Consider the following 14,408-nt stretch of genomic DNA (forward strand, 5'->3'; position numbering starts at 1 on the left):
TCGCATAATGGGATAGTTAAATTTGAATAAAATATGAAATCTGATCAATAAATGTTTTGAGAGGAATTGAATCAAATAGAATGCTAATACTCCTTATTTTTCGAATTATTTGCTGTTTAAATAAATTTATAATCTTGAATTGTCTGACATTTTGACAGCCAATAGGAACATATGACTGTCAAAATAATTCCAACTTCATTTCTCATAATGTTCCTGTTTGCAGCTCTCACCGCAAGCCGCGTACTTCATGATCCCATAGAAGACTTGCTAAACCCAAAGGGTTATCCTATGGGCTGGAAAGATTGGCATTATCGTCCAAGAAAGTCGAACACAATGATTGATACCAGACCATATATTAGATTTGGCAAAAGAGTTTGGGATCGTATTAGAAATGAAGACGAAACAAACGGAATCAGCCGCCAGGATATTATTAACGCTATCAAGATTGCACAATACCTCTTAACACACCAAGAACAAGAATCCAATGGAATCCCAATCACACCAAGTCAACAAGCTGAGTGGATTGCAAGAAAGATTGTCGAATATGCCAGAAGAAGAGCCCAGAAGAATGAAGCCAACGGAATCCCAATCACACCAAAACAACAAGCTGACTGGTTATTACAAAAGCTCATTGAATATGCCAGAAGAAGAGCTCAGAAGAATGAGGCCAACGGAATCCCAATCACACCAAGACAACAAGCTGAGTGGGTTGCAAGAAAGCTTGTTGAAATTGGCAGGAGGAGAAGAGGTCTCTAAACCTTTACTAAATACTTTTAAATGCTTAAGTATTTTTATTTTTTGATTTATTTATTGAATGTGATATCTGATTGCTCTGATCTGTTATAATATTGCATAAAAGACTAAATCTCATCAATCATTGTTAATTAAGTTTTCATATATATATAAGGTAGTCACAAAATCTAAGTAGTGAGGCTCTCAAAAATTGAACCGTACTCCATACAAAATTTGTGTACCCTCACTACTTAGATTTTGTGGCCTTCAATTGAGAGGTTAGTTTTGATAGAGCACGTTATAAAATTAAAAGGGAAAAATAAATAAAATTTAAACATTTAATTATATATAATGTAAGGAGTGTAATTCCAAATTTTCTAAAAACTATTCAAATTTGAGCATTTTTTTGGAAATAGTAAATCTAATATGTACATCTAATAACAACATGATTCATCACCTTTTCAAGCTCTGCAGTCAATTTTTTGAAATTTGATTGAAATAAATGTAGCAAAAATTACATTTCATTAGGGAATATATGAGTTTCTCTGGAAACAGGCTGATAAATTTTAAATTTTGGCCAATCAACATGAATGCATTGAGAAATTTGGATTGATTTTCTGGTAGAATCTGGAACAATTCAACCATGTATAAATGGATCATGTAATCATCATGAAATGTTAGTGTTAGAGTTCAAAAGAAACAGAATGAGTGGAAATCAAACACAATCTGAATAATTTTAAACGTATACAATCTTTAAGTTTGTATTTTGAATTCTACATATATGATTGTGTAATTTGTTCTTTCAAATTTTCGGATTCAGGCATGTTTTGATAAAATTCATTCCCAAAAACGTCAATTAACAATTAAATTTAGTGTATTTTAAATATATATACGTATTATATTTTATAAATTATATTAAATTCGCAAAATTTTAAGTTTTAAACAAAAATAAAAAATGTTCAAAATATGAAATTATGCATAGGATATTAAAATTTACATGTTAGCAATTTTTTTGAATTGCTTTCAATTTTCATATTGAAATTTTTAAGATTTTTTTCTGAAATAATAAGCAAGAATATCAACCTAAATAATATTAAATTCCATGCGTTAATTTCCCCTCAAAAGTCATTGACCGCCTCTCAATCTAGATTTTGTGAGTACTTTATATAAAAGGTACATTCACGAAAAGTGACACCCCTCTTCTTTTTTCCTAGGGTTACTGATCGCTTTCTTTCTGCTTGCCATGCCATAAATGAAAGAAATGATTGGTGCAGAATAATTTATTACTCCAATTGGCAACTATCTTGTAATATACAATTAGTTGCATTGTCAGTTATTCTCCAGCATTATTCAATTTAAGTTCAACTTCTTTAATTTAAACCATATTGCAGTGATACCCTCGCGTTGAGATAAGAACAAGATTATACATGCTAAAACCCCACATTAATAATCGAAATTTTGCAACTCCAAAATGCAACAACAGAATTCCTCATAATTTTGATTTTTTACTTACCTTATGATACATATTCAAATGACTTGAATATAGAAAAAGTTACTAAGATTTGAGGAAATTATTGCAATAAGAAAAAAAAAGTTGGTTTTATTATATAAGTTACTTATGAGTTAAAATGACCTCTACAATTAGTGTACAGTGCCTCATATAATCTTTGGCTATTTCTGATTTCAAATTTATACATTTTGATTGGAATATTTATAACTCAAATCTAGATGATAGTTACTACATTTATGTGAATACAGTACGTCTCCATTCATCTATTTACTTGTTGTTGTTGAAATAAAAACATTATTATTTTACTATCTTAAAATAAGAATTTTGTTATGGTATTAATATTTTTAACAACAATAATCTCATTATATCAACTCTTAAATGAGGTTTTATCAAATATGATATCAAAATCAAAAATTAGATGTTTTTTTATGAGTAAAAACGATTCCATTTGATGATTTGATTAATTATACAATACTTTGATTTTCCAAATTTTTTTCAAAATTGATTTTTTCAGGAGAAAAATCAAATTTTTGTTTTTCATTTTTGAATTTTTGAATTTTTTTTGGAATTTTGAATTGATCAATTAAGCAGAATGAGTTATGGGAATGCTTTATATATCATACAATGTGATGAATTAAAGATGAATCTTAAAAAATTATTTTAAATCACAAATATCATCCTTATTATCATTTGTACCAAAAAAGATAGTACTCAGTATTGATAAACCATGATCTATATTAGTAAAATACTTGAATAAAAAGTGTAAAAGACGAGTTTTTATTCATTTTTATATTAGATTTAAACGAAAACCTGTTTCATATTAATATCCTAGTCGAGAGATGAGATTTTATTCGTATTTGTTAGCATTCAATAGACATTCTAATCTTGAATTTTATATTTGACTTTAACTTATTAAAAAATGTGATGTTTTGCTTCGATTTCTGATTAATTTGAATTTAGAATCTCGACATGCATATTGAGTAATATCGTTTCTTCAGGAACTCCAAGATTTTCAAGAGACTTCATGCGATTTTTGATAAATGATAAGAACTCTCACTTACGAAAAATGGTTTATTGAATCTAAAATATTTGTGTAATGACTCATTTTCATTATACTATTTTCAGTCAAATCCTCAAAAGTTAATATTCAAATCTCTTATTTAGCTGAGAAACTGGATACTACATAATAAACCATATTCATGTAAGCTGGAAATGGTATCGCTACATTCAAAAGCTCCAATAATACTTCAATTTTAAACACAGAATATGAATATTGATTTTTACTTATATTTGAAATTACATTTGATATATATATCATAATCTGATGATTAATTGATAAAAATTAGGGAAATTAACATATAATTCACAAATCTTTTTATTATCTTAATAACTTTTCAAAATAAGATCATATTATTCATATTTGGAGCCTACTGATTCTAAATATCCTATTTATTTGAAAATCTATCGTTGGGAAGTCTCGTGCTTGTACCTTTTATATATATATATATATACACCGCATTTTCTACTCAACAACTAATAGTTCTTAAGAATATTCATTGTTTCATATCTTCCATCATTACATGATTGAAAAGCGATAGTGACACAATGCTTAACGAGAGCATATTATATAAGTGTAAATTGTTAAAGTCATTCTATAAAAAATTTGTTAAAATTATTATATATATAAAAAAGGGCAAATATTGAACCGTAACAACAATCAAAACTCCAATTTTATAAACAACCATGAAAAACAACATAAAAACAAACAAACAAATACAAACAAATAATATAATTTCAATCTGTAGATTTTTCCTTGGTAATCACAATTTTAGCGCTTTTTCCGGAACCAATTGCTATAGTACAAGGTGTTTTCTCAGGCTTATCAATTTGGATCGTATTAAAAAGTTCAGAAGTCGTGTGATTCTTCTTTGGCATTGCGAAACAAGCAACGATAGGAAGGTGATCTGAAGGGAAGTAGTCATGAGGGAAAGCAACATATCGCTGAAGAATTTCCTCTTCATTATAGGACTGAAGAATGGAAATTGGCCGTATTTTATTGACAGTGCTGTAAATGAAATCAATTGTCTTATGAAACGACGCTCCATATATTGTAAAACGTGGTGAAAGTCCGAATGAATCGTATACGTCGAAAAATCCATTTTGAACTAGCCATCTGTGGGGCGTAGTCTGTGATTCAGAATTAAAATCACCTGCAATGATGATATCGTAATTCGATGAATGCTGCTTGACAATATTTTTTGCAGCTTCGAGTGCTAAGTATAATTGGCTGGTTCTGACATCATCATTACCAGTTTGTTCCCAGTATAAATGAATGTTTACAATCGCGATAAATAAGTTTGGTGCCGACTTATGTTGAACGATCGAAATAATTGCTGTTTCATCGTGCTTTTTGAGCTCCGCAAATGATGGTAGTAGTTGAGCTTGTTGCATATTGCGATACTGTATGCACTCTGTTTTTATGACTGTAAGATGAGAATTTCTCACGAAAGTTGCTTGGCCATGTACCATTTCCCTGAAGGCTTCGTTGAGCTTCTCAGCTCTGCCTTTTTGACAATACGTACAATGAAATCCGCGCTCATGCATAAAAGGCTCTAATTTTTCTTTGTAAACAGAACCTTCTACTTCTTGAAGGCAAACAATGGATACAGGGAATTCTATTATTTGCTCTTCAATTAATGCAATCCGCTGATCTGCATTTAAGTATTTTGGTGGGGAAAATGGAAATCTGTCCGGGCGTACACAGTATGGCGCTAATATATTATAAGAGAGCAACATAAAGCCGTTTTTCTTGGGCGGGTTCTTTATTGGTGCAAAAGTACGTGCTTGAGGTTTTGGATTTTTTTGAACAAGTTTCCGAAGAAAGGGAATGAGGTGACCTGAATCAAGCTCACATTCTTTTGATAATGTTACCGCAAAAGGATTATTTGATACATCAAGTTCTTGTAAATTTTGCATTGAACCGAGTTCAAAAGGGATTTGTTCGATTACGTTATGTGATATATCAAGCTGCTTTAATGAATTGAGAGCGAATAGTGATATCGGGAGCTTCGTGATTCCGCAGTAGGATAGATTTAAAGTTTCGAGTTGTGTGAATTTCTCGAAAATTTTGTCTAATGTATAGCGAAAGCGGTAGTTATGAGCGTCAATAACCTTTGCATCCGAGCCCGCCATAGAAATAGGATCAGGTTGCTCTTGAGAATGCTGAATATCCAACGTCATATATTGCAAAGTTACTTATCGTCCAAAAATTAACACTGTAAATATTTTTTGGCGCCAAAACAGTTAAGGGTCCACTGTAAGGCCAAATAAGGCCTATCGTCGTCCCAAAAATATTGCTCGAGATGGTGTTTTACTCTTTTGAGATCCTTATCAGATATGCATCAATTTGATGCAGTATCGCAGTTCGAATCTGATTTTTTAATGTAGATATACTCTAACATTCTTGAAAAAATGCAAAATAATATTAATTAAGCTTTTCATTTCTGTATCATACACGAAACAAAATCATTCATTATACTAAACTTTATCAAAGTTTGAATAATGAAAAAAAAATATATCTAAATTTTTACATTGAGTCTGCTATTGATATGGTTAATATTAAATCTTGTAACAACGGGCATTGGCCAAAATAATACCCGCTAAAATACACAATTTTTTAAAATTTTATCAATTTGTTATGGTGCATATTTATGACAATGAATAAAATGCTTATCCTTCATAAGTAAATACATAATTTATGCTTAAACACAAAAAATAACACAAAAATTTTTGGCCAACATATCAAAACTAAGGATAATGTTTTGAATATATAAGCAATAATACTTTGTCTAGAGAATTAAATTTGTGCTATCTAATTGTCAATTCTTTGAATTTTTTTTTAATGCAAGATATCCCGGCATTGGCCTCAATGAATATAAACTACATGCATCATAATATTAGTTTGTAATAGCATAAAAGCGAAATTCCTAATTTCTTCTCAAATAAACTCCTTTTTTTTATTTAGGTACCCTATTCAATTTCTATCGTCACCATATGGAGAGGTCAGGCCCATATCATAAAACATTAAGTTTGGACTTACTAAGACATGTAAGAATTACCTTGCTTGTATAGGGGCATTAAATACTTTTAGATGCTAAAATATTCAAAATTAATTTAATTTGATATTCAAAATATGCACGAAAACGTAAATAAATACGGATCTAGCTCTCACATATCTCTATTTTAAGCATTGATAAGTATTTCTACATTCTATTTTAAAAAATATTCAAATTTCACAATATTCTTTTCATTGATAATTTACATATTAACGAGAATGATATAACTTTTCATGTGTTTAGAAGTTCTTAGCTTTAGTACTGTATTGTTGAAAAAATTATTGAAGACTTTTTTCTTTTTGAGAAATTAATGCAATAACCAAAGAGGAATTGCATATGCTGCGCACTAAAATTATAGAAATGTCTCTAATTAGACACAAATAGAGATATTCGGAAATAAAAATTTGAAATTTTGATCAAAAACGCTATTTTCTAATCATTTTTATTTTAACTATATATAAAGTATCTTTTTCTATAATTTATACTTGATGGTTTAAAAGACGTTTAGACTCAAAATTTTACTGCATTTCATGTGGTAACTATGCTTTATCACTAACTACCTCCTTGTTTCAACCCTGAACAATATATTATACCTCCCAATGCAGGTATTACTCCAACAAAATTAGCAATTTGGCTATTGTCTAAAATTTTCTCAAAGAAAGAGGAGTAAAGTCCCATTTTTAGAATTCGAGCTATATTAGAATGCAACTTAGACAAAAAGTTACAGTTTCAATACACATATTCAAAAAATTTGCATTCGAAATTTAAGATAAAGTACAATTTCCAAAAAAGAGTATCGAATCAGTGCACAAATATGCATTTACATGCTTACACTAGCTTGCACTAGTATTAATAATTTTGAAATTAATTTTCAAATTATTCCCATACCTTTTGCAAAATTATTATGCTTATGATTCTAAGCATAGTTAAGCGATCTCGAATTTGAATTGCTAAGAAAAAATAATTAGTAAAAAATTTGTCTATGCATTCTGTATGATGCTACTAACTATATTAGCAGCATACCTAAAATCTTTTCAATATTTTTGAGGGAATTTGAATGGTACCGGTTGAGAGCTTTTTTAATTAAGGTACTATTTCGATAGAATTTGAATGGTACCCCTTCAATTTTGTGAGGGACCCCTTTCATTTTTTGAATAGGGTACCTTAAATGAAAAAAGGACCTTAAATTCCTAAAAAAACATCGGAATTAATGATTGGAAATAGGTCAAAAAAATTCCTAATATAAAACTGATACTTAAGATAAAATCAAAATTCGAAAATATCTATTTTTCAAAACACGCATCCAAAAGCGAAAAAATTCGAAAAAATCATGTTCTTATAAAACTCGCCGATTTTGCAATTTTTATCCGATTTGAAGTGATAGAATATATTACCATCTTACAAAAACATATACTTCATTATTCCATTCACAAAATATTAATCAGAACACTAGGAAAAGTGGATTTTCGAAAAAAGACGATAACGATTATTTGCAAATCGCCTCTCAATTTTGAGAGACTTTCAATTTTTACAGTGGACCCTTAAAAAGTGACATATCTTATTTAAATCATGGAGCCAACCTAAGTTAATACATCTCATTTAAGGGTTTCGTTTTGCGAAAAAAACGTACAATACGCAATTTCACTAAAAAAACATTTAGCTAGCAATTTCGACCTTTGACTCCACTTAAGACGTCACTTTTTTAATTTTGCGGTATCATATTTTTGGAAAATCTTTATGAATATTATATAAAAAGTCTCTTTAATATCTATATTTCATATTTTTATCGATTTTTAAAATTTTTGCGAAAAGTATTCAATTATTTTTGCTATTTGGTCGGGTAAATGTCAGATTTGCGACATTTTCTGATATGATATTCAGATTCTACGTTGATAATAATGCTTATAGAACCCTCTTGCTATTGTGTCAAAATTGCGAAACCGATAGCAAAAATATCTCGCAATATCAAAATTGAGATATTGAGTGAATTATGCATTATAGAGATTAAAAATCTGATTTGTGAAAACATCTCATCAGTTTCTAGCTAATTCAAAAATCTTTACTATCTTATTCGATTAAAATGAAAAGGGAATAGTTTCATTATGCTTTAAATGACAGCCTTATAATATAATCATAGTTTTCGCTCAATATGCAGCATTTTTTTTTTCGAAATCTATGGTCAATGTCCTAAATACTGATTGCTTTGCATTCATATCTCTTACATTTTCTATACCCACATCACCATTCATTGCTATTCCTATCTTTTTCATTTTTGTTTGTTTCTCATAATTTCTCAAAAAACATGATAACTTGATATTTGTAAATATCATACTTTATAACGTAAATAAGAACTTGACCTATTAAGAAAAGCAGTAATGAAAAGAAAATCTGAAATTCATAAAAATTACAAGTTTCTGATGACAATTAGCTTAATTAAACCAGGTACAAGATTATATAATTGTATTTTCTATCCAATTATCCATATAATATCTTATCCAGAAAAAATAACTTGATTAATACCAAATGATTTTTTAACTAGTAAATAAAGTATTTTCTTTACACACACATTGTATATCATAGTTTTTTTTTTTTTGGTTTCGCAAAACATCCAAAAACAAATATGCTATAAAAGTGACAATTTTAGCAAAACGAAACCCTTAGTCTCATTGCAATGAACTTATCATTTCTTTTTACGATTTCAGGATTCGCTTATATACAGAGGAAATGTACAGTCGGTGGAATAAATAGCTACTTATACGACATAATATGCAGAGAAATATGTGTTCAATGTGAATGCATAACAAAATTTATGGTATATTAAGTTTTTGTTCTACATTTCGAAATCTTGATGTCTGAAAAAATATCGGATTTGGACACCACTTCGGGTACAAATGAAATATATACTACTAACACTTAAATGTAGCATGCTGCGTTTGATCTAAAACACTTCTAATGTTAGAGAAAAACTGACTTTTTTTTACCTTTTTTTCAGAATCAGCACATGAATATTAGAGTATTGACATCAATACTATATAAACATATATTATATCACATATATGCATTGCGTGTTGCATTAGAAACTGCTCAATGATTATTTGAATTACAATACCCCTAAAAATGTATCATGAAAGCGATAACAACTCATAAATGAGTATCATATCAGTACAGTAATCGCATTCTTCTTCTTCATCGTAGTTTTTGATTGTAATAAAATCATGATTTTTTTAAATCGATTGTTTTGAATGATATTTTAATCAGAAAAATGTTAAAAGTACACCATGCTTATTTGTGTTTACAGTTTAATAAGAGACGGAATTAATCATATAAAAATTTTTTTATTGTAAAACTCAAAATTCCCGTTATTTATTTTTAGGAATGACTTTTCTCAGTTCAGATTTAGCTGGGATAGCATCATTCAAAGCAATATCATGGTCTTATTTTGAAAATCTTTGTGCCGTCATATTGGCAGACAATACAGTCCATTTCTTTGATGATCGCGGAAATGAGTTATATCAAAATACCTGCAAACACAACGGTAGGGCTACATCAGTTGTATTTTCGCCAAAAACGAACATTCTCGCTGTTGGTTGGTCAGATGGTAAAGTTACAATCTGGAATAAAGGACAACTCCAAGAATCATCACAAATGCTTACTTCTTCCGTCAGCCTCTTATTCTGGCACCCAACAGAGTCCATACTCTTCTCTTCTGCAGAAAATGGCTCACTCTGTATTTGGGATTGCTCAACTATAATTTTACCTCTATTTCAAGGCAATGCTCCAACACAATTTTCAAAAGGTACGTTCATTCAAACAGAAGCACCATTCGCTTTCCTTACAAACGATGCCGGCGAATTATATTCGATTGATGCAACAGATAAATCAGTTACGAAGATATACGACTTACCAGCACCAGTTTATTCACTTGCATCATGTGCTGCAACGCGTAGAATCATTTCAATCGGCGGAGATAACTTAATGACTCAATTTTCTTTCCCACCATCACTTTCTAAATATTCGCAAACAAAGCTTCCTAGTGGAGGCGCTCCTACGCTTGTAAAAATCAGATCAGACGTTTACGCTTATAATATTGCAGATTCTATCACAATTTTCAACGTTCAAAACGACAATTCATACATCATTCGTTTACTCAACAATAAAAACGTCATTGCGTTCGATTTCATCCCTATTACAGGTACATTATACGCTGCAACAGATTCTGGCCAAATTATTTCATGGAGAGCTACAATGAAAGGAATATTTTCAAGAGCAGGATGGTCTGACCCATCTTCTATCGATTGCAAAGCACAAATTGAAAAAATTTATATGTCTCCTTACACTGGCTCGTTCCTTTCGACTTGCAACAACCGCAGACCACTTATGTTCAGAGTTACAAACTACGAGACAAGCGTCAGCCACGAAGTTGTCGTTTGGCAAACTGCATCTGACATGATTCAGCTTGCAGGCCAAGATCCAACCAAAATTGCATATCCTGTTGAACGTATTGGCATTAGTAATAACTATGTTGCCACAAGCTCAGCAATTTCTACAGATATTTTCACGATAAGATCAGGAGGCTTAGTTCCTTTCTCCAGAATGAACATTAACACACCTCTTGTTGTCATATCCAAGGAATGCATTTACGATTGCACATCTTCAGCTTTAGAAGTCAGAAATTTGCAAGGTACAGTTAAATTAACTATTTCACTCTCAAATTCACCACCAAAATTCATCAAAGTCAATGGCAAGTACATCTGCATTATGTGCGAAGACATGTCTTTCTTCTTATTTGATATATCTCCAAGATCTCCAAAACTCGTCTTCTCGACCTTCTTCTCCACTCCTCTTGAGACATACAGGATCAGGGATATCTCAGTTTCCGCCGGCGGCTTCTGTATCTCCGTTTCTGTCGATGTTTACGAAGACCAGCATTGGAGGCCATATCCGTCACTTTTCTTACATTCCCCTCAATTTGACAAAACCGTTTCTGTTGAATTTGACGGGCGTGTACCTATTGGACATTGTTGGGATTCAGAAGACACTAGATTATTGTGTGTCAGCGCCGCACCTTTCTCACCAGATTACGAGAGTAACATGAGTGGTTCTATGATTGTTCCTTTGTTTATTTCCGATGCATTAGATGTTTTCAAACAAACAACACTTTCTGTTTCGAACAATGCCATTTTGTGTGCTGTTGAATTACCACGTGTATTCATACAAAGTGCGCATGGTGTTGTTCCTACTCCTTACGTTCTTCCTCAGTTCGAAGGCCTTGACAATGCTGATGATGCATCAAAGAAAGCTCTCATGGAATTGAATTTCCATTTGGCGACAGGAGACATCGATTCCGCATTCAACGCCATCAGAGGCATAGAGAACAAAGGCATCTGGAGATCACTGGCTCAGATGTGCGCTCAAATGAGAAGAGTTGATTTGGCGGACATGTGTTTCGGAAGAATGGAAGAAGGCGCATCAGCAATCATGTTGAGAAAAGTCAAAGATACAGGTGATGACATCGCAACATTGACTTTAGTTGATAACCAGCTTGGTTTATATGACGAAGCGAAGAAAATCGCAACAGAAAACAGAAGATTCGATTTGGTTGCGAAGACACAAGCATCTCTTGGTGATTGGCAAGGATCTTTGAACACAACAATTGCTTCTGATAGAATACACAAGAATACTCGCGAATACAAGATCGCGAGATCTCTTGAAGTCAGAGGAGATTTAGGAGAAGCAATCAAACATTACGAGCAAAGTGGAACAATTGCAACAGAATTACCTCGTTTGGCTTTGCAGGCTAATGATTTGAAGTTGTTTTTCGCGTATATAGCTGATAGAAGTGTAACAGAAATTCCTCCAAGAATGTTAGTATGGATTGGAAGATTCTATGAAGCACACAAACAAACGGATCAAGCTCTTGAATACTTCGATTACGCGAATGCCACAAAAGAAAGCGTTAGATTACTTTGCTGCACGGATAGATGGGATGAAGCAGCAAAGATTGTCCAGAAATCTAATGATAGATCAGTAATAACAAGCTACGCGAGACATTTGATGAAGAGATTGGAGTATTTCATCAAACCAGAAAATACAAATCCACAAGTTGACACTGAAAAAATGAAGCACGATATCATCGAATTGTTTAGACGAGCAAGGCAATTTGCACAAGCCCTTGAGTTCGCAATACAATACGAAATGATTGATGATATCCTAGCTTTGTCATTTTCAGCACCACCTGCAATTGTCTGCAAAGCTGCTCAATGGTTTGAACAACAGAAAGAAGCCAAAAACGCAATTCTTTTGTATTCAAGATGCGGAAGAATGAACAGGGCTTTGACTTTGTGCTTCGTGTCTAAACAATACGACGCATTGGACGAAATATCAGATACTTTAAACGCAAAGACTGATAAAGGAGTTTTGATAAGATGTGGTAATTATTTCGTCGAATCTGAAAGATGGTCAAAAGCTGCTCAATGTTTTGTTTTGGCCGGCCAATTTGACACTGTTATTCAATTGTGCAATGACCACAACATTAAGATCAGCTCTCACATTCTTCAAGATTTGGCAGAGACCGTTGCCGACCCACAGATTATCCAAAGATTCGCTGAACTCTGCGAGCAACAAAGCGCATTCCAAATTGCTGCTTCTTTGTACGTGAAATTGAAAGACATGCAAGCAGCAATCAAGGCTTTGATAAGAAGTGGAGATACAGAGAAAGTTATCAAGTTCGCGAAATACATGAGACGTCGCGAAGGATACATTCTCGCAGCTAACTACATCAGCACTTTGAATCCAAGAGAAAGTGAAAACAATTTCGACACTGTTGTAATGTTTTACAACAAAGCTCAGGCTTATGATAAATTGGCAAGATTCTATGAAAGCTCTGCACAAACAGAGATTGATGAATACCAAGAATACGAGAAAGGATTGGACTTACTCGCAAAGGCTGTTGATGTACTCCAAAATAACGAAGCAAGCAACAGAGAGCAAATTTTGGAAACTCTCAATGCAAAGATTCAATTAATTCAGATTTATGTCGCTGCTTCTCAGAGCGTCAAAGAAGACCCACAAAAGGCTTTGACTGCTTGCGTCCAGTTATTGAAGACAAAGGGAATCGAAACATGCATGAGACCTGATGATATTTACATACTCATGGTCCAATGCTACGTTCAACAAGGAAACTTAAACTCTGCTCACAAAATTTTGGAAGATTTAAGACAGAGCGGAACAGATATTACGTGGTTCATGGATGTAGAAGCAATTCAGAAGATATATCAGGCTGTGGGAGATACCTTCGAAGCAAAGGAAGGTGAAGGTGAAGATTATAGCGAAGTTATGGACTTAGATGATGCTGATGTTGAATAAAGATATTTTTTTCTAATACTGATGTATTTATTAATTCTAACTTATAAAGAAGATTTAGTAGTAAAATAAACCAATTTTTTTTTCTTGATTAAATATTTTATTTGAGTATGTTATGCCAAGACATAAAATTATATCAGATCTGTAAATCATCCAAGTTTTGAGTCCCATTTGTTAATGTAGTCAATGCGCCATTAAACGTAATTTTAAATTTTTGTTTTGCCATTTGATTTATCGAAATAGCATCTGTATACCAAATGCATCATTCCATGATATCATGTGATGACTAATAACTAGATATACAATTCAAAATCAATTCAAGACTCTAATATAATTACCTTAAAAATCCAAAGAAGTGACACGCATGCTTTTAGTCTAATAGTTTGATCATGAATTACTTTTTCTATGAAAAAAACGAAACCTATACTAAAATTTCTCTAATTCTAAGTTGAAAGATACAAATTTCACTCAATTTTTGAAAAAAGTTAATGAACAAATTGTTGTTCTTTTAATCTTCAGAATTTTTGAAGTCGAATTTTGAATTTTGAATTTTTTTTAAATTTTCCAGCCCTTTTCCTCTTAAATTAACAACATTATATACAGAGCATTTAATATAACATCAAATTTTGATTTTATAAAGTTACGACTTTTCAAAAGTCGAATCAGGTCATGTATTCGAATACATTGCT

The 14,408-nt window shown here is 31.8% G+C and overlaps 3 protein-coding genes across 3 annotated transcripts; 2 read left to right on the forward strand and 1 right to left on the reverse strand.

Annotated features, from left to right (window-relative positions):
- Positions 1-172: 172 nt before the first annotated feature.
- On the forward strand, positions 173-778 carry TVAGG3_0675730 (uncharacterized protein; the record flags this gene model as incomplete). Its single annotated transcript, XM_001320426.1, has 1 exon — positions 208-756. One exon carries the CDS (start codon positions 208-210, stop codon positions 754-756), a length of 549 nt encoding a protein of 182 aa, XP_001320461.1.
- Positions 779-3,936: 3,158 nt separating this feature from the next.
- TVAGG3_0675740 (poly(A)-specific ribonuclease protein) lies at positions 3,937-5,503 on the reverse strand (the record flags this gene model as incomplete). The annotated part of the gene is made up of 1 exon (XM_001320425.1): positions 4,037-5,482. The coding sequence occupies one exon, from the start codon at positions 5,480-5,482 to the stop codon at positions 4,037-4,039; it is 1,446 nt and encodes a 481-aa protein (XP_001320460.1).
- Positions 5,504-9,722: 4,219 nt separating this feature from the next.
- TVAGG3_0675750 (ift140/172-related cilium protein family) lies at positions 9,723-13,789 on the forward strand (the record flags this gene model as incomplete). Its single annotated transcript, XM_001320424.2, has 1 exon — positions 9,733-13,722. One exon carries the CDS (start codon positions 9,733-9,735, stop codon positions 13,720-13,722), a length of 3,990 nt encoding a protein of 1,329 aa, XP_001320459.1.
- Positions 13,790-14,408: the final 619 nt, after the last annotated feature.

The sequence above is a fragment of the Trichomonas vaginalis genome, chromosome III (assembly GCF_026262505.1).
Source record: "Trichomonas vaginalis G3 chromosome III, whole genome shotgun sequence".
In the NCBI taxonomy this organism is placed as follows: Eukaryota; Parabasalia; order Trichomonadida; family Trichomonadidae; genus Trichomonas; species Trichomonas vaginalis.